The sequence below is a fragment of the Neoarius graeffei genome, chromosome 5 (genome assembly GCF_027579695.1).
Source record: "Neoarius graeffei isolate fNeoGra1 chromosome 5, fNeoGra1.pri, whole genome shotgun sequence".
Lineage (NCBI taxonomy): Eukaryota > Metazoa > Chordata > Actinopteri > Siluriformes > Ariidae > Neoarius > Neoarius graeffei.
In genome coordinates this window covers 45,796,686-45,818,464 of record NC_083573.1, presented here as the reverse complement: position 1 = coordinate 45,818,464, position 21,779 = coordinate 45,796,686, and the positions used below count along the sequence as shown (strand labels likewise).

Genomic DNA, 21,779 nt, shown 5'->3' with positions numbered 1-21,779 from the left:
TTTTTTTTCTTAGTACTTCTCTGTCCTTGCAGCTTCTTTGATGTTTTTACAGCCCTGTGCTTGGCTTAGCAATGTGGAAGAGATCCACTAAGCATTAGCATCATAGACTAAGCTCTAAAACACAGCCAGCTGGTTTCACCCAAACCTTTATTGATGCACTCCAACTTGAAGCCTTGTTTCCTGATTTGGTCAAGGCCATATGGCCCATGTACTGTACATAGCTTTAATGAGTCGAGTGGGTTTTTTTGGCCTTAGATGAATGCCATAGTCACCCATTTACACCATACTTCAACCAACCCAGTCCTCATGCAAAATTCTAATTGGTTCACATTGCAGTCCAAATACAACACAGCACCCTGGAAAAGAGATGGAGGGGTGGGCCACAAGAAAATGGCCTCCTTTTGGAAAAGTTGTACATTGAGGTATTGAGTCTAGTCCAAGCTTGCCTTTTCAAGACAGCGGATTCATGGCAAACCATCTAAGCAGAATGTCAAGCGGGTGTCCAGCACCGCAGAGAGAAGGCTGAACAGAACAGAGAACAGCGTCCTGGTTAAGTCCTTAAGACAGAGAGCAATGGGTCTTGTGCGGTTGCTATGACTTGAGCAGAGTGCTCTTTTTCCAGTGAACTATGAGGCTTTTTCTTGGCAACACTGCACCAAACTAGTATCATATACATGTCTGTATCCCCCTTGCCCACAAATCAACTGTATTTTAATAGTCTGTTTGTTTGCAGTGCCTTCAGTCTTGTTCCCTGCTACTTTCACAAGACAGCATGGGGCTCCATGTGTTTTCTTGTCTCCTCATGTAAAATACTTGCAGCTTGTGGAGTCAATGAAACAGTCGGCAGTGCATTTAAGATTTCCATAAGATCTGTAGATGTTGATTGACAAAAGAAATTATAGTCATCTTTCCAGCAAATCTAAAATAGTGGCACTAGCATCAATCATAATAGAATGCTTGAACTGGATCTTACCCAGGCAGATAAGAGTTGCAGGTTTGATATCCAAAGTCTTTTCTATCACACTCCTCAGCTCCATCATACCGATAGCCATCACCGCAGTATGCATGTCTGCACTCTAAGACACATGGAGGACAGATCAGTTCCATTCAAAGGGAAAATGGTGCCATTTAAAACACACATTACAACAGAGGTGGACAGTAATGAAGTACATTTACTTGAGTACTGTACTTAAGTACACTTTTTGAGTATCTACTTGAGTATTAATTTTTTTTTGGAAACTTATGACTTTAACTTCACTACATTTGAAAGACAAATATCATACTTTTAACTCTGCTACATTTCTATCAAGGTCCTCATTACTATGAAGCAGCTTTGAAAGTGGATGTTTTTTCTTTTCTTTTCTAAAACGTGATTGATTTTTTTCACAGGTGACACTGAGCCCATGTTTACATTAGACCGTATCAGCGGATCATCAGATTAACGTTTTTAAAACGATTAGTGTGCACACAGCAACACCAATACACGACTTGCGTGCACACAGCAACACCAATACACGGATACGCTCGGCTCCGCAGGCATCCTGCGCTCCAAATCACTCCGCCCTGAACAGCGAGTGCCCTCTGGAGGGTGCGCACTCCGGCCTTGCGCAGCTCACAGAGCACGCGAGTGAAATGCACAAGCTGTGATTCGGGACTGAGCCGCTGTGTGTGTGATCCCAGCGCATATCACTTACCACTTGCAAGTGGAAGGATGGCAAGCCTAAAGACAATCATAACTACACAATGGGCAGTATTTGCATCAGTATTTGCAGTATTTTCATACTTTTATACTCTTTAATGAAAGGTGATACAAGGCGGAAGTCCGCGCCGTTTTTCAGCAGTCGCGTCACATGACCAACGCCAGCGAATCAGGAAGGTGGATGTCACAGTGACGTTGTCCAATGACGACGCCAGCTAGAGCTCAGCACAGCGTATCCGCGTATTCTGAATGTTTACACAGCACCGGAGCTGACACGATCTGGATTGAATACGTGGACCCTGGCGGATTCCCGTTTCCCGGCGTTTCCAGGCGGTTTAATGTAAACGGACAGTGCATCCGCAAAGAAAACGAGACAGATACGGTCTAATGTAAACTTGGCCTAAGACAGCTGATCAGTAATCACTAGAGTCACATCACATCCATAGACTGTAAAAAATCAAGTTCAATGATTTCTCAGCCGCGTTATTTGAACACGATCAGTTGATGGCAGAATGGAAGGAGGCGGTTTTTCTGGGAAATGCGCACACCCATGGCCCATGAACCCATGTTTCAGTTTTTGAAAGGATTAAAGATTCGTTTTGTTTTAAATATTTGCTTTGTTTGCCGAAAATGAACCACATCACAGCCTACAAAAACTCGCCATCCAACCTGCAGAAGCATACTAAGGTAAATAAACATTTTATTCCAAGAGAAAGCTTGCAACAAGGTTGTCTGTGCTTTTAGAGCTAGCGATAACATTGCAATAGCTATGCAGTCTGGTTAGTCAAATGACTTTCTATGGATTTGCCCGCCAAGCTGCCATAGCCTTGTCCACGGCTAACGTTTACACATAGCTAGTTAACTTGGACACTGTTAGTTAGCATGTAAAAATGGAGTTATGCCAACATGAATAACGTTAACTTACCTGAAGTCCTTTCAGAAATATGTTTTAGCATAATCTTGCCAAATAAACAATGTAGAAATCTTTCTTTTCTAGTAGCGTTAGATACCCAATATGATTTCAAGTTTGAAAAGCGTTTGCTAGCATGTCAGGTGGAGTTTCACTGACTAGCTAGCTTAACATTAAACCACCATGATGGCACAGCATGTGTTCATTTTGTGAATTCACATTTCTGTCTTTGGTAACAGCATTAGGTTTTGTAAGTGTTGCGGCAATAATACGATGCATTGACAGAAAATGTACTTTTAATACTTAAGTATTTTTAAAAGCAAGTACTTCAGTAATTTAAGTAAAAATTTGACTGTAGAACTTTCACTTGTATCGGAATAACATTTGACCAGCGGGATCTGTACTTTGACTTAAGTAATGAAGTTGGGTACTTTGTCCACCTCTGCATTACAGTCTATACTTACTGATGCAGCCATCTGTGACCACTTTGTTTCCATCATCACACTCCTCTCTGTTCTCCACCTGCACAATACCATCCCCGCAGAAACCATCCTGATCTGGTGCATGCTCAGTGGACTGAAAGGGTGTTATCTACAATGAAAGAAAAGTTTGATGATTTAAGCATAAACATGCTCTGTCAATCCCTAAATTTAAGCTCAAGTGCCCAATGAATTAATATATTAAAAATATTATAAAAATGCATTGTATCGTTTAAGAAGTAGATACCTGAATTGGCAACCATCCTTCAGTGTCCTTGAAATATAGAGTCCTCTGATCTTTACGGAAAGCCAGTGCATTATCAGTGTGGAGACGGTCTAGTTCTTGTTCATTATTCACCACAAAAATCTGCAATACAACATTAAAACCAACACACTATGGATATGCTGTGTTTTTGGAAGGCTCCTGACAATCCCTGGTACTTGAAGTGTTTTGATCCTTTTAGCTATCAGACTTCAGATATAATTGAACGTCTCTGAGGATCTCATCTCATCTCATTATCTCTAGCCGCTTTATCCTGTTCTACAGGGTCGCAGGCAAGCTGGAGCCTATCCCAGCTGACTACGGGCAAAAGGCGGGGTACACCCTGGACAAGTCGCCAGGTCATCACAGGGCTGACACATAGACACAGACAACCATTCACACTCACATTCACACCTACGGTCAATTTAGAGTCACCAGTTAACCTAACCTGCATGTCTTTGGACTGTGGGGGAAACCGGAGCACCCGGAGGAAACCCACGCGGACACGGGGAGAACATGCAAACTCCACACAGAAAGGCCCTCGCCGGCCCCGGGGCTCGAACCCAGGACCTTCTTGCTGTGAGGCGACAGCGCTAACCACTACACCACCGTGCCGCCCTGTCTCTGAGGATGTCTGGAAAAAAAAAATACTCATACAGTGAGTTCAGTCTGGCTCATGGGTCTGAATGTGTGTGGCAGCGGGGGCATGGCCAATCAGCAGTCTCTGAATGGAGGGCGGGGTCAGGGAAGGTAAGTGGCTAAGTCACTCCACCTGCTGTTAATTAATGTTTGTGTGTGTGTGTGTGTGTGTGTGTTTGGTTGTTACAGGGAGGGAGCAGAGAAAAGGGTCTCTCTCCCCAACCACAATGCATGTGTGAGTGAGTGAGTGAGTGATTGAGTGAAAGGAAGAGAAAGTGAGCGAAAGAAAGCTGAAAAAGCAAGCTGAAAAGTAAAAATAAAGTGTTTGTGGAAACATCATCTCTCGCCTGCCGTGCTTCTGTGCTCCACCCACATCAGGGTCTTACTACAGTGATGCTGAAACCCAGGAGTGCAGAAGGGAACAGCCCCATGAAGTCCTCCCCGTTCAAAGACCTCATCCATGCCCTCGCCACAGCACAGCAGAACCAGCATCAAGCGCTGATCGCCCTCCGAAAGGAGCAAGAACAAGCCTTGGTGCTGGCCCAACATAAAGACCGCCAGGTGTTTCGGCACCTGCTCACCTCGGTGGGGTCCACGACCGCCACCAGAGCGGACCCTCCCCACCTCACCCTAACAAAGATGGGTCTGCATGACGATCCGGAAGCCTTCCTCGTGCTCTTTGAGCAAGCAGCGGAGGCGTGGGGTTGGCCGGTCGCACAGTGCGCATCCTCCCCCTGCTGACGGGCGAGGTGCAGCTTGCCGCGCTGCAGCTTGCCGCGCTGCAGCTCCCCGCCGACAGCTGGCTCGTGTACGCGGACCTCCAAAGAGCTATCCTCCAGCGTGTTGGCCACTCCCCAGAGCAACAGCAGCAGCGCTTCCGCTCGCTGCGCTTAGAGGTCGGCTGGCCATTCGCGTTCAGGCAACAACTCTGGGATGCCTGCCGATGGTGGCTGAGGGCAGACGACCACGACGCCGAGGGAGTTATCAACCTGGTGACACTGGAGCAATTCATCGCACAACTTCCGGAAGGAATAGCAGAGTGGGTCCAGTGTCATCGCCCGGCGTCACTGGATCAAGCTATCGAGCTGGCAGAGGACCACATGGCGGTAGTTCCGACGGCAGGAAGACGTGTTTCCTCTTCTCCTCTTTCCTCTCTCTCTCCCTCTGCTTCCTGTCCTCGCCCCATTCCCCTACCGCGGGGGCCGGCTCCCCCCCAGCTGGCCCAGCACACCTGTGGTGTCCTCCCATTTTCCCCTTCCTTGTCTATGTCTTCTCCCTCCCAGGTGAGTGATGTCTGTAACACCAGTGCAGAGGGAGAGCCTGGGCTGGTGTGCTGGCACTGCGGGGAGCCGGGACATCTCCAAAATCAGTGCTCCGTGATGGACGTGGGCGCGGTGGTCCAGGTCTCTGACGCGCCAGAAACTGCCCTTGATCAGGCCGGAGCGTATTGTATACTGGTAAGTGTCAAAGGGGATACGTACCAGGCTTTGGTGGATTCCGGCTGTAACCAGACCTCAATCCACCAAAGCCTGGTGCAAGGTGAGGCATTGGCGAGAGCATGAATGGTGAAGGTGTTGTGTGCACGCACGGGGATGTTTACAACTACTCTTTGGTGTCCGTCCACATTCTATTTCCGGGTGAAAAGCATAGTTTAAAGGCATAGTGTTAACCCTCGTCTCACCCACACGCTGATTTTGGGGACTAATTGGCCAGGTTTTAAGGAGTTAATGACACACATAGTGAGGAGTGGGTCCTGCAGTAATCCGTCTGGGGAAGATCCTGGACTAGCATTGGCAGGAGAAGCTGTCACAGAGCCATCTACATCAGCACAGTGTCAGGGCGATACGCGGAGTGAGGAGCACCCTGCCCCTCCTCCCTCTCTCAGGGATTCCCTTGGGGATTTCCCATTAGAGCAGTCGCGAGACGGGACTCTGCGGCATGCATTTGACCAAGTGAGTAATCAATGGTCAAATTCTTCGGCCAAATGCGACCCCGGCCTTCCCCTACTTTTCTATTATTAAGGATAGGTTATACCAAGTGACGCAGGACACTCAAACTGGCGAAAAGATAAGTTATTAATCCCAAAGAGCCGTCGGGAACTCTTATTCCAGACGGCTCACTTTAATCCCATGGCCGGACACTTAGGGTAGGATAAAACACTAGCCCGAATAATGGCCTGGTTCTATTGGCCAGGGATTCACGGGGATGTCCGTCGGTGGTATGCGGCGTGCCGCGAATGCCAATTAGTATATCCTGCGGCCACTCCAAAAGCGCCTTTGTGCCCTCTCCCTTTAATCAAGACCCCTTTTGAAAGAATTGGGATGGATCTTGTCAGGCCATTAGATCGGTCAGCACGGGGATATCACTTTATTTTAGTTCTGGTGGACTATGCAACGCGATATCCGGAAGCAGTGCCTCTCTGCAATATCTCAGCACGCAGTATTGCGGAAGCGCTCTTCCACTTTATCTCCTGGGTCAGGATTCCGAAAGAAATCCTGACAGACCAAGGCACTACATTTATGTCACGCACACTGCACAAGCTGTATAGGTTACTGGGGATTAAGCCTATCTGCACCAGCGTCTGTCACCCACAAATTGATGGCTTAGTGGAACGTTTTAATTGAACTCTCAAAAACATAATTCGGAAGTTCGTAAGCGAAGATGCACGTAATTGGGATAAGTGGCTTGAGCCCCTGTTATTTGTGGTACAAGAGGTCCCACAAGCCTCCACAGGGTTTTCACCATTTGAATTATTATACAGGCATAAGCCGCGTGGCATTTTGGACATGCTACGTGAAAATTGGGAGGAGGGACCTTCATCTAGTAAGAACGAAATTCAATATGTTCTCGACCTGCGCGCCAAACTCCACACACTCACACACTTAGGAGAATTTGCAGCAGGCGCAAGAACATCAAATCTGGCTGTACGACAGGGGCATGCGCCTTAGAGAGTTCACACCAGGAGACAAAGTACTTGTATTATTGCCCACATCGAGCTCCAAATTGATCGCCAAGTGGCAAGGGCCCTTCGAGGTCACATGGCAAGTTGGGGACGTCTACTATGAGGCGAGGCAAACGGACAGGGGCGGGGTATTGCAAATTTACCACCTCAATCTATTAAAACGTTGGAATGAGGAGGTCCCTGTGGCGTTGGTGTTGGTAATCCCGGAGAAGGCGGAGCTGGGGCCGGAGGTTCAAAAAAGAAAATTGACATCGCCAACCACGCTGGTCCCTTGTGGAGACCACCTCTCCCCGGCCCAACTCACAGAGGTAGCCCAGTTGCAGAAAGAATTTTCCAACGTGTTTTCGCTCCTGCCCGGCCAGACCCACCTCATAAAACACCACATTGAGACGCCCCTGGGGGTGGTAGTGCGCAGCCGCCCTTACCACCTGCCCGAACACAAAAAAAAGGTGGTACAGGATGAACTAGAGGCCATGCTCGAAATGGGCATAATCGAGGAGTCCCACAGGGACTGGAGCAGCCCAGTGGTCCTGGTCCCCAAGACCGATGGGTCGGTCCGGTTCTGTGTGGACTATAGAAAAGTCAACACGGTGTCTAAATTTGATGCGTACCCAATGCCTCACATTGACGAGCTGCTTGAACGATTAGGCACTGCTCGTTTTTATTCGACACTGGATTTAATGAAGGGATATTGGCAGATCCCCTTGACTCCTCTGTCCCTAGAGAAAACGGCCTTTTCCACACCGGTTGGCTTACACCAGTTCATCACGCTTCCTTTTGGGTTGTTTGGGGATCCCGCGACATTCCAGCGGCTCATGGACAGGGTTCTCCACCCCACCACCACCTACGCAGCTGCATATCTCGATGATGATGATATCATCTATAGCAATGACTGGCCGCAGCACTTTGAACACCTTAGGGCCGTCCTAAAGTCGCTGAGGCATGCGGGTCTCACAGCTAACCCAAAGAAGTGTGCAATTGGGCGGGTGGAAGTACGGTATCTGGGTTTCCACTTAGGCCATGGGCAGGTGCGTCTCCAAATTAATAAAACGGCAGCAATTGTGGCCTGCCCAAGGCCCAAGACCAAAAAGGGGGTGAGACAGTTCCTGGGGCTGGCTGGCTACTATCGTAGGTTCATACCTAATTATTCGGACGTCACCAGCCCACTGACTGATCTCACTACAAAGGGAGCACCAGATCCGGTCCAGTGGACGGAGCAATGCCAACAGGCTTTCTCTAGGGTAAAGGCTGCACTGTGTGTGTGTGTGTGGGGGGGGGGGTCACTGTTACACTCCCCTGATTTTTCTCTCCCCTTTATTTTACAGACAGACACGTCGGACAGAGGGCTGAGGGCCGTTCTGTCCCAGAAGGTGGAGAGGGAGGAGCGTCCTCTGCTGTACATTAGCCAGAAGCTGTTAATGCGGGAAGGCAGGTACAGCATGATAGAGTGCCTAGCCATCAAGTGGGCGGTCCTTGCCCTCCAGTACTACCTACTGGGACACCCTTTCACCCTCTGTTCAGACCATGCGCCCCTCCAGTGGCTCCACCACATGAAGGATGTTAACGCGTGGATCACCCGTTGGTATCTTGCCCTCCAGCCATTTAAGTTCGAGGTGATCCACAGGCCGGGGGCACAGATGGTGGTGGCGGACTTCCTGTCCCGTCGGGGGGGAAGTCAGCTTCAGGCCGGACGGCTCCCCAGCCTGAGTCGGGCGGTGGGGGTATGTGGCAGCGGGGGCGTGGCCAAGCAGCAGTCTGTGAATGGAGAGTGGGGTCGGGGAAGGTAAGTGGCTAAGTCACTCCACCTGCTGTTAATTAAATGTGTGTGTTTGATTGTTACAGGGAGGGAACATAAAAGGAGAGAGAGCAGAGAAAAGGGTCTCTCTCCCCAACCACAACGCATGTGTGAGTGAGTGAAAGGAAGAGAAAGTGAGCGAAAGAAAGCTGAAAAAGCAAGCTGAAAAGTAAAAATAAAGTGTTTGTGGAAACATCATCTCTCGCCTGCCGTGCTTCTGTGCTCCACCCACATCAGGGTCTTACTACAATGCGTTACGAGAAAAGACGCATTGCTTATTGATGTTTACATAGAGAAAGCCATTGTAACTAACATATACTCAGGGCTGTAAAGAAACACCTTCACTTGACAATACCTCTGAACTTTCAGTTGAATATCTGAATTTAGGGCTTATATTCTATTTGAAATAAATCACGAATTATTAAAACAGCATTCTTAGTTAAGTTGTTTACTTTTGTCTCTCCTAAAAGCCTAAAAATGCAAATGCACCAACTAATCATGTACAGTGGTGCTTGAAAGTTTGTGAACCCTTTTGGAATTTTCTATATTTCTGCATAAATATGACCTAAAACATCATCAGATTTTCACACAAGTCCAAAAAGTAGATAAAGAGCCCAGTTAAACAAATGAGTGTATGTGAACACACAAGTATGTGAACCTTTGCTCTCAGTATCTGGTATGACCCCCTTGCGCAGCAATAACTGCAACTAAACGTTTCCGGTAACTGTTGATCAGTCCTGCACACTGGCTTGGAGGAATTTTAGCCCATTCCTCCGTACAGAACAGCTTCAACTCTGGGATGTTGGTGAGTTTCCTCATATGAATTGCTCGCTTCAGGTCCTTCCACAACATTTTCGATTGGATTAAGGCCAGGACTTTGACTTGGCCATTCCAAAATATTAACTTTATTCTTCTTTAACCATTATTTTGGTAGAACGACTTGTGTGCTTAGAGGTGTCTTGCTGCATGACCCACCTTCTCTTGAGATTCAGTTCATGGACAGATGTCCTGACATTTTCCTTTAGAATTCACTGGTATAATTCAGAATTCATTGTTCCATCAATTATAGCAAGCTGTCCAGGCCCAGATGCAGCAAAACAGGCCCAAACCATGGTACTACCACCACCATGTTTAACAGATGGGATAAGGTTTTTATGCTGGAATGCAGTGTTTTCCTTTCTCCAAACATAACGCTTCTCATTTAAACCAAAAAGTTCTATTTTGGTCTCATCTGTCCACAAAACATTTTTCCGATAGCCTTCTGGCTTGTCCATGTGATCATTAGCAAACTGCAGACAAGCAGCAATGTTCTTTTTGGAGAGCAGTGGCTTTCTCCTTGCAACCCTGCCATGCACACCATTGTTGTTCAGTGTTCTCCTGATAGTAGACTCATGAACATTAACATCAGCCAATGTGAGAAAGGCCTTCAGTTGCTTAGAAGTTACCCTGGGGTCCTTTGTGACCTCGCCGACTATTACACGCCTTGCTCTTGGAGTGATCTTTGTTGGTCGACCACTCCTGGGGAGGGTAACAATGGTCTTGAATTTCCTCCATTTGTACACAATCTGTCTGACTGTGGATTGGTGGAGTCCAAACTCTTTAGAGATGGTTTTGTAACCTTTTCCAGCCTGATGAGCATCAACAACACTTTTTGTGAGGTCCTCAGAAATCTCCTTTGTTCGTGCTGTGATACACTTTCACAAACGTGTTGTGGAGCTCAGGCTTTGATAGATCCCTGTTCTTTAAATAAAACAGGGTGCCCACTCACACCTGATTGTCATCCCATTGATTGAAAACACCTGACTCTACTTTCACCTTCAAATTAACTGCTAATCCTAGAGGTTCACATACAACCCCGATTCCAAAAAAGTTGGGACAAAGTATAAATTGTAAATAAAAATGGAATGCAATGATGTGGAAGTTTCAAAATTCCATATTTTATTCAGAATAGAACACAGATGACATATCAAATGTTTAAACTGAGAAAATGTATCATTTAAAGAGAAAAATTAGGTGATTTTAAATTTCATGACAACAACACATCTCAAAAAAGTTGGGACAAGGCCATGTTTACCACTGTGAGACATCCCCTTTTCTCTTTACAACAGTCTGTAAACGTCTGGGGACTGAGGAGACAAGTTGCTCAAGTTTAGGGATAGGAATGTTAACCCATTCTTGTCTAATGAAGGATTCTAGTTGCTCAACTGTCTTGGGTCTTTTTTGTCGTATCTTCCGTTTCATGATGCGCCAAATGTTTTCTATGGGTGAAAGATCTGGACTGCAGGCTGGCCAGTTCAGTACCCGGACCGTTCTTCTACACAGCCATGATGCTGTAATTGATGCAGTATGTGGTTTGGCATTGTCATGTTGGAAAATGCAAGGTCTTCCCTGAAAGAGATGTCGTCTGGATGGGAGCATATGTTGCTCTAGAACCTGGATATACCTTTCAGCATTGATGGCGTCTTTCCAGATGTGTAAGCTGCCCATGCCACACGCACTAATGCAACCCCATACCATCAGAGATGCAGGCTTCTGAACTGAGCGCTGATAACAACTTGGGTCGTCCTTCTCCTCTTTAGTCCGAATGACACGGCGTCCCTGATTTCCATAAAGAACTTCAAATTTTGATTCGTCTGACCACAGAACAGTTTTCCACTTTGCCACAGTCCATTTTAAATGAGCCTTGGCCCAGAGAAGACGTCTGCACTTCTGGATGATGTTTAGATACGGCTTCTTCTTTGAACTAGAGTTTTAGCTGGCAACGGCGGATGGCACGGTGAATTGTGTTCACAGATAATGTTCTCTGGAAATATTCCTGAGCCCATTTTGTGATTTCCAATACAGAAGCATGCCTGTATGTGATGCAGTGCCGTCTAAGGGCCCGAAGATCACGGCCTTGACCCTTACGCACAGAAATTCTTCCAGATTCTCTGAATCTTTTGATATCATGCACTGTAGATGATGATATGTTCAAACTCTTTGCAATTTTACACTGTCGAACTCCTTTCTGATATTACTCCACTATTTGTCAGCACAGAATTAAGGGGATTGGTGATCCTCTTCCCATCTTTACTTCTGAGAGCTGCTGCCACTCCAAGATGCTCTTTTTATACCCAGTCATTTTAATGATCTATTGCCAATTGACCTAATGAGTTGCAGTTTGGTCCTCCAGCTGTTCCTTTTTTGTACCTTTAACTTTTCCAGCCTCTTATTGCCCCTGTCCCAACTTTTTTGAGATGTGTTGCTGTCATGAAATTTCAAATGAGCCAATATTTGGCATGAAATTTCAAAATGTCTCACTTTCGACATTTGATATGTTGTCTATGTTCTATTGTGAATACAATATCAGTTTTTGAGATTTGTAAATTATTGCATTCCATTTTTATTTACAATTTGTACTTTGTCCCAACTTTTTTGGAATCGGGGTTGTACTTTTGCCACTCACAGATATGTAATATTGGATCATTTTCCTCACTATATAAATGACCAAGTACTAGTGCATCTCAAAAAATTAGAATATTGTGAAAAAGTTCAATATTTTCCATCAGTTATTTAAGAAAGTGAAAATGTTATATATTATAGACTCATTGCACATAAACTAAAATGTTTCAAGCATTTTTCTATTTTAATCAGTATGGCATATAGTACAAAAACATTTAAAAAAACCCATCTCAAAATATTAGAATATTTCGTTTCGAGTTTGAGTAAAACAGTATGAACACAGTGTATCTCTCTGTCTAGTTCAGTACACACAACCACAATCATGGGGAAGACTGCTGACTTGACTGTTGTCCAGAAGATGATCACTGATGCCCTCCACAAGGAGGGTAAGCCACAAAAGGTAATTGCTGAAAAGGGTGGCTGGAAAAGGTGTACAAGCAACAGGGATGGCCGCAGTCTTGAGAGGATTGTCAAGAAAAGTTGATTCAAGAATTTGGGAGAGCTTCACAAGGAGTGGACTGAGGCTGGTGTCAGTGTATCAAGATCCATCACGAACAGACATCTTCAAGAAAGGGGATACAACTTTCACATTCCTAATATCAAGCTACTCCTGAGCCAGAGACAATGTCAGAAGTGCCTTATCTGGGCTAAGGAGAGAAAGAAATGGACTGTTGCTCAGTGGTCCAAAGTCCTCTTTTCAGATGAAAGTACATTTTGCATTTAATTTGGAAATCACGGTTCTAGAGTCTGGAGGAAGAGTGGAGAGGCACAGAATCCAAGGTGTTTGAAGCCCAGTGTGAAGTTTCCACAGTCTGTGATGATTTGGGGTGCCATGTCATCTGCTGGTGTTGGTCCACTGTATTTTATCAAGTCCAAAGTCAACACAGCCATCTACCAGGAGATTTTAGAGCACTTCATGCTTCCATTTGCTGACGAGCTTTTTGGAGATGCTGATTTCCTTTTCCAGCAGGACTTAGCACCTACCCACAGTGCCAAAACTACTACCAAATGGTTTGCTGACCATGATATTACTGTGTTTGATTGGCCAGCCAACTTGCCTGACCTGAACCCCATAGAGAATCTATGGGGTATTGTCAAGAGGAAGATGAGAAACACCCGACCCAAAAATACAGAAGAGCTGAAGGCCACTATCAAAGCAACCTGGACTTCAATAACACCTCAGCAGTGCCACAGACTGATCACCTCCATGCCACGCCGCATTGATACAGTAATTCATGGTAAAGGAGCCCCAACCAAGTATTGAGTGTATAAATGAATATACTTTTCAGAAGTTGGACATTTCCGTATTGTAAATCCTTTTTTTGATTGATCTTAGGGAATATTCTAATAATTTGAGATACTGGATTTCTGATTTTCATGAGCTATAAGCCATAATCATCAAAATTAAAACAAAAAAAGGCTTTAAATATTTCACTTTACATGAAATGAATATAGAATATATGAAAGTTTACCTTTTTGAATTAAATTATGAAAAAAGGAACTTTTTCATGGTATTCTAATTTTTTGAGATGCACTAGTATAATATTTTTGCCTCATTTGTTTAACTGGGTTCTCTTTATCTACTTTTAGGACTTGTGTGAAAATCTGATAATGTTTTAGATCATATTTATGCAGAACAGTGTTGTTTTTGGCAGCCATTTTTTATTTAGTTTTAGTCTTAGTCTTTTGGATGAAATGCTTATTAGTTTTAGTCACATTTTAGTCAATTCTGTCCTTGATAGTTCTGGTCTAGTTTTAGTCAATGAAAACTAAAAGGGTTTTAGTCCAGTTTTAGTCAGTCATTCATTTTAGTTGAAAAAATAATTACTTTAAAACATTAAATTAGGCCAATACAGAGATAGGAAATTGTAATCGAGGTTGACAGGTTGTGCATAACATACTGTCTACATAAACGCTGTCTAGTGTGCATGCTCTTTACAACCCCGATAACAAAAAAGTTGGGACAAAGTACAAATTGTAAATAAAAACGGAATGCAATAATTTACAAATCTCAAAAACTGATATTGTATTCACAATAGAACATAGACAACATATCAAATGTCGAAAGTGAGACATTCTGAAATTTCATGACAACAACACATCTCAAAAAAGTTGGGACGGGGCAATAAGAGGCTGGAAAAGTTAAAGGTACAAAAAAGGAACAGCTGGAGGACCAAATTGCAACTCATTAGGTCAATTGGCAATAGGTCATTAACATGACTGGGTATAAGAAGAGCATCTTGGAGTGGCAGCGGCTCTCAGAAGTAAAGATCGGAAGAAGATCACCAATCCCCCTAATTCTGCGCTGACAAATAGTGGAGCAATATCAGAAAGGAGTTCGACAGTGTAAAATTGCAAAGAGTTTGAACATATCATCATCTACAATGCATAATATCATCAAAAGATTCAGAGAATCTGAAAGAATCTCTGTGCGTAAGGGTCAAGGCTGGAAAACCATACTGGGTGCCCGTGATCTTCGGGCCCTTAGACGGCACTGCATCACATACAGGCATGCTTCTGTATTGGAAATCACAAAATGGGCTCAGGAATATTTCCACCGTGCCATCCACCATTGCCAGCTAAAACTCTAGTTCAAAGAAGAAGCTGTATCTAAACATGATCCAGAAGCGCAGACGTCTTCTCTGGGCCAAGGCTTATTTAAAATGGACTGTGGCAAAGTGGAAAACTGTTCTGTGGTCAGACGAATCAAAATTTGAAGTTCTTTATGGAAATCAGGGACGCCGTGTCATTCGGACTAAAGAGGAGAAGGACGACCCAAGTTGTTATCAGCGCTCAGTTCAGAAGCCTGCATCTCTGATGGTATGGGGTTGCATTAGTGCGTGTGGCATGGGCAGCTTACACGTCTGGAAAGACGCCATCAATGCTGAAAGGTATATCCAGGTTCTAGAGCAACATATGCTCCCATCCAGACGACGTCTCTTTCAGGGAAGACCTTGCATTTTCCAACATGACAATGCCAAACCACATACTGTATCAATTACAGCATCATGGCTGCATAGAAGAAGGGTCTGGGTACTGAACTGGCCAGCCTGCAGTCCAGATCTTTCACCCATAGAAAACATTTGGCGCATCATAAAACGGAAGATACGACAAAAAAGACCCAAGACAGTTGAGCAACTAGAATCCTACATTAGATAAGAATGGGTTAACATTCCTATCCCTAAACTTGAGCAACTTGTCTCCTCAGTCCCCAGACGTTTACAGACTGTTGTAAAGAGAAAAGGGGATGTCTCACAGTGGTAAACATGGCCTTGTCCCAACTTTTTTGAGATGTGTTGTTGTCATGAAATTTAAAATCACCTAATTTTTCTCTTTAAATGATACATTTTCTCAGTTTAAACATTTGATATGTCATCTATGTTCTATTCTGAATAAAATATGGAATTTTGAAACTTCCACATCATTGCATTCCGTTTTTATTTACAATTTGTATTTTGTCCCAACTTTTTTTTGGAATCGGGGTTGTACATAAATGCTGTCTAGTGTGCATGCTCTCTACATAAACGCTGTCTAGTGTGCATGTTCTGTACATAAACGCTGTCTAGTGTGCATACTCTCGACATAAACGCTGTCTAGTGTGCATACTCTCGACAAACGCTGTCTAGTGTGCATACTCTCTACATAAACGCTGTCTAGTGTGCATACTCTATATAAACGCTGTCTAGTGTGCATACTCTCTACATAAACGCTGTCTAGTGTGCATACTCTCTACATAAACGCTGTCTAGTGTGTATGCTCTCTACATAAACGCTGTCTAGTGTGCATACTCTCTATATAAACGCTGTCTAGTGTGCATACTCTCGAAATAAATGCTGTCTAGTGTGCATGCTCTCTACATAAACGCTGTCTAGTGTGCATACCCTACATAAACGCTGTCTAGTGTGCATACTCTCTACATAAACGCTGTCTAGTGTGTATACTCTCTACATAAACGCTGTCTAGTGTGCATACTCTCGACATAAACGCTGTCTAGTGTGCATACTCTCGACATAAACGCTGTCTAATGTGCATACTCTACATAAACGCTGTCTAGTGTGCATGCTCTCTACATAAACGCTGTCTAGTGTGCATACCCTACATAAACGCTGTCTAGTGTGCATACTCTCTACATAAACGCTGTCTAGTGTGTATACTCTCTACATAAACGCTGTCTAGTGTGCATACTCTCGACATAAACGCTGTCTAGTGTGCATACTCTCGACATAAACGCTGTCTAATGTGCATACTCTACATAAACGCTGTCTAGTGTGCATGCTCTCTACATAAACGCTGTCTAGTGTGCATGCTGTCTACATAAACGCTGTCTAGTGTGCATACTCTACATAAACGCTGTCTAGTATGCATACTCTCTACATAAACGCTGTCTAGTGTGCATACTCTCTACATAAACGCTGTCTCGTGTGTATACTCTCTACATAAACGCTGTCTAGTGTGCATACTCTCTACATAAACGCTGTCTAGTGTGCATACTCTCTACATAAACGCTGTCTCGTGTGTATACTCTCTACATAAACGCTGTCTAGTGTGCATACTCTACATAAACGCTGTCTAGTGTGCATACTCTCTACATAAATGCTGTCTAGTGTGCATACTCTCTACATAAACGCTGTCTCGTGTGTATACTCTCTACATAAACGCTGTCTCGTGTGTATACTCTCTACATAAATGCTATCTAGTGTGTATACTCCATTGTTCCCAGACTCGTGTTTCTGCCTCCGTTTAACATGTCGCAATGCGCTGATAGAGCACAAACATGTCATGATGACCACACAACTAGAAGATGACCACGCTGTCCGTTAATGTAAATATGATGGCTAAACATGCTGCTAACAGAGTAGCCAGGTGTGCTGCTGCTCATTTAGACATATTAAGGCACAGCAACAGGTCTGAAAACTTACATTTCCCCCCATATGTTTCACAGTAACTCAAATATGGATCAATATATGACAAAGCATTCAGTTGCTGTCCCACCAAAAATCCCTGCAGGACAAGTTTTCCTCATGACATGTTAATTGAATTTAAGTTAGCTTAACCAAGCCAACTTTAGCATGAAGCTAGGGGTCCCATTCATTTTTGCCAGGTCACGGTGTTTTGGAAAACTTCATAGGAAATTCATCACAGACCGATTTTTGAGTGACATTAACCAAAGCTAGCAAACGTATACATGATCTGTTAAGGACTTCTTGTAACGTTAACTTGCCGTCGCAGAAATAGCAGCATGGTGAGCCTTTAGAGGTTGGTCGTATTCTTCCCACGTAGTTTATAGCCACAGCGTGTACCTCTATCTCCCACTACAAGGCATTCAATTTTATTTTCTGCTGGATTATGTGTAAAGTATGTCCATAAATCATCATGTCTTTTCCGCCCACCAAGCCCTTGTGCTGGCGTTGCTGCCACCATGGTCCATGAACTGTGTGTGGCTGCCCCGGTGTGCACTGTGCCCGGACATGCCTGGTGGTGGGCGTGACCAAACAAGGACAGCATGCAGGTGCACTGCTGATATTTTCAGCATTTGGCAGACAGGTTGCACGCACCGTTGGAGGAAATGCCATGCATTTTGATATTCCTATAGCCAACCCACTAACATTTTTGTCTCGTCTCGTCAACGAAAACAACAGATTCGTCTCGCCATATTTTCGTGATCAAAGAGTTATGCTTAGCTCGCCACTGTCTCGTTTTGGTCATGAAAAAAAGGTGCGTTAACGAAATCATTTTGTCATCATCATCGTTAACGAAAACAACACTGATGCAGAAATATAGATACTTCTAAAGGGTTCACAAACTTTCGAGCACCACTGTACCTTAGGTTTATGTAAAAAGACCTAAGCAAAATCTCTCAATGACTGTCCTTTATGTGAGAGAAAAGGCCGAACTGACGGTCATTGTGATTATTCCTGAAATGCTATGTTGAAGTTAGTGCTTTGGAACTGGACTTTGGCAGCCTGATAGATATTACATTCATATTTGTGGACTGAAAACCTCTTCTGGTTTCAATACTAAGTATATGAATGTGACTGGTTATAATTTTGGTGACATTTTATTTCAACATTTTTACTGTCATAACATCTGGAACATATGTGGTAAACAAAAAAAAAAGTGTTAAAAAAATTCATATTTTAGATTTTCCAAAGTAGCCACTGTTTCCTTTGATGACGCTTTACACACTGTTGGCATTATCTTAACCAGCTTCATGAGGTAGTCACCTGGAATGCTGTTCAGTTAACAGGTGCCTCGTAAAAATTTCTCATCTCATTATCTCTAGCCGCTTTATCCTGTTCTACAGGGTCGCTGGCAAGCTGGAGCCTATCCCAGCTGACTACGGGCGAAAGGCGGGGTACACCCTGGACAAGTCGCCAGGTCATCACAGGGCTGACACATAGACACAGACAACCATTCACACTCACATTCACACCTACGGTCAATTTAGAGTCACCAGTTAACCTAACCTGCATGTCTTTGGACTGTGGGGGAAACCGGAGCACCCGGAGGAAACCCACGCGGACACGGGGAGAACATGCAAACTCCGCACAGAAAGGCCCTCACCGGCCACGGGGCTCGAACCCGGACCTTCTTGCTGTGAGGCGACAGCGCTAACCACTACACCACCGTGCCGCCCCTCGTAAAAAGTTAATTAGTGCAGTTTCTTGCCTTCTTAATGTGTTTGAGTTCAAACAGTAAATAGAGCGGCGGCTACAATTATCGACACCTTAATGATATTTTGGCCGTTGCAAAAGTAGAAAAGACTTTCGATATGTAAATTGTGCATGAATAATTACTTAAACTTTCACTGGGAGAAAATGAATTGATTCCTGATTACCTAGTGTATCAGATCATGTGACACCGTTCCGCAAGTATTGACACCTTTGTTCACGGTTATTGACACCATTCCACAATTATCGACATCCAGATGATTATTTATTAAAAAAAAAAAAAAAACTGGTATGTGATATTAAGTTAACAAAACATAGTTTTTATTTAAAATTTGTTTTACACATATTTAGTACAAAATATCTTTTATATAAATATATGGATGTTGGTGCTTACGTAAATGAGGAAGTAATTCTAATGTTTGTAAACAAATAAACTGATAATGTTTAACCTGTGTCAGAAAATCTTTTTGTTCCACTTTCTACTCAGTTTCGTAGATCACATTTTGTTAATCATTCGTTGTTGTTTCAGGTCAAAGGTCACATGTCATTCCTCGAGCCAAAATATAAAATGTCTACTGATATTGTAATATGTGGTAGAGATTTACAACAAACTGCAAAAAAAAAATTCTGAATGGAATAGAAAAATCTGAATATTTCAAGCATGTAATTTTTTATATGCTAGGAATTTAATTGTGGCCTAATTCTATTTATTGCAATTGGATTCCAAATACTCTATAAACATTCCATTCTGTTATGGATCAGAAAAAAAAATAAGTTACAGCATTTTTTTTTAAAGTACTTCATCTACTTCAACAATATTACACAAAGATCGATCCATAACAGTTGTAAATGTCACTTAATTCCACAGGGTGTCGATAATGGTGGACACCGGTGAAAGTGATCACTATTATCGACACCTCACGTGACTTCTCAAACGCACTTTTAGATACAAAATGGCGATAAATGAAAGCGTAAGAAACAAAGTAGCTTTCGACAAAGAGATCATGAAATATCAATGAATTTGATCAGTAAAAACATGTCCGTGATCTTTCCACCATGCTTACCTGTAATGATAACGTCCGGGTTTTTCTCAAATTGCTGATCATGCTAAAAAGATTCTATCTCCGATAACGAGCTGCGTCATCAGACGACAAGATCAAAGGGCAAGGGGGGTCTTCTGGTTGATTAATTAACCAATAATAACTGCTGTAATTGAAACTCACCTTTGTAAAATTGTTTTTATTGGTAAATCTGAAAAGGTGTCAATAATTATGGACTGTTGATAATTGTAGCCGCTGCTCGAGTAAATAATAAACATACAGTAAACAGCCCTATTCCACAACTGTAGTGATCTATATTATGTCAAGAACCGCTCAACTAAGTAAAGAGAAACGACGTCCATCATTACTTTAAGACATGAAGTGGCTTTTAATGAATAAAAATAAAGACTAACCATTAAATTAGAAGGTTTGTCCAAACTTTTGACTGGTACTGCATGTAATGTAATGTTTTGAGATGTACACTTCCATTATATCAGGAGTTAAAACTCACATTTTCAATGAGTAATACAAGTTTACCTGATTGTTATTTGTCACCTCTTTAAGTGAGTTCTATAAGCAAAATTGAGTAGGAAATTACCACTACTTATTAATAGCAATTATTATATTCACAGAAGGCCTAATTATGGTATTCATTACAATATTGTAAAGTAAAGAGCACTAGCTTACCGCTGGCACTCTGGGATAGCTGGACTGCTGGTCAAATGAGCTATAAGGGTTGTTCATTTTCACAAGAGAGTTACAGCCACAATGGCCTGGGCTGCCTGGCTGCCCTTTCTCCCCTTTTGGCCCCACCACATACAGCCCTGGAAACGAGAAGAAAATTCACACTGAGTACTGACACAAGTTTCTGTGTTTCACTGAATTTACTGTACAGGACAATTGAGACTTACAAAAATGTCAACTAATTTGTAAGAGTTTATTAAAGGAAAACTGAAGGCAAAATTCTATTTATCTCATTTTATTAAATATCGGAATGCATTTTTGATAGCTATTTTGTCACTGCTATAGCAAGTTATGAGTGTTTGAAATATGCTATGTAATACATCAGTCCATATGTCAAAGCAATGGCTGTAAACGAGATTCGTTGAGACCTGTGCGAGACATCGTAGGGTGGAAGTAAAATGTACAGCATAAATCAAAGTGACCGACATCTGCAAACATTGTCAAAAGACACATGCGCGCCCTCTTTCGAATGCTGGCATAATCAAGCCGGAAGTTTTACTTGTTTTGATAGCAATCAGGAAAGTTTGAAAAAAGTAGGCAGTAATCGTCATTTAAACTCGTTTTTTGTGCAATATTTCGTTTGGAAAACAGTTTTCAAAATGGCGGCGCTGACACTTCACGTTTCGAAGTCTCGTACAAGTCTCGTGAAGATCGCGCGGATAAGCGACGCCTGCTGTGGACCAAACGAACTAAATTCAACATGGCTAAAAACCGAATAGGGCGATACGTCTAATATTTAATTGCAATTAGCTGCCAATACGAGTCACGATATAAGGTTACTAAAACCGAAAACGTAATTGAATAACATGTTAATTAAGAAATAAAGTAAGTTTAAAAATGACTTCAGTTCTCCTTTAATATAGTACAATTGGAGAATGTTCATAAGTATATGCACATTAAGCACATCACCACCCTGTTCTGTCTGTAATATGCTCACTAAGGAATAAAAATGACAAGGTATGCAATTTTAGGAAAATTATCAATGACCATGATGCAGCCAGGCACAGTATGCACCTTCATTAATAGCACGTCCCAGAGTGCTTTATTCCTCTCATACCACAGCAATTTGCCCACGATTACAATATTTTATTTTTTAACAAAAGATATATCATGCTTTTTATCCTTTTATAGTTACAT

General features: G+C 43.2%; 1 protein-coding gene across 1 annotated transcript in view; it reads right to left on the bottom strand.

Moving 5' to 3' along the window:
- Nucleotides 1-206: 206 nt before the first annotated feature.
- Nucleotides 207-21,779, bottom strand: part of colq (collagen-like tail subunit (single strand of homotrimer) of asymmetric acetylcholinesterase) — a 40,780-nt gene continuing 19,207 nt past the window's right edge. The window contains exons 13-17 of the mRNA XM_060920546.1: nucleotides 20,586-20,722; nucleotides 3,336-3,455; nucleotides 3,074-3,200; nucleotides 974-1,076; nucleotides 207-870 (exon numbers count right to left, since the gene is read on the bottom strand). Of these exons, the coding sequence (XP_060776529.1) occupies nucleotides 801-870; nucleotides 974-1,076; nucleotides 3,074-3,200; nucleotides 3,336-3,455; nucleotides 20,586-20,722 (557 nt within the window). The 3' untranslated portion in view covers nucleotides 207-800. The remainder of the gene's footprint in view (nucleotides 871-973; nucleotides 1,077-3,073; nucleotides 3,201-3,335; nucleotides 3,456-20,585; nucleotides 20,723-21,779) is intronic.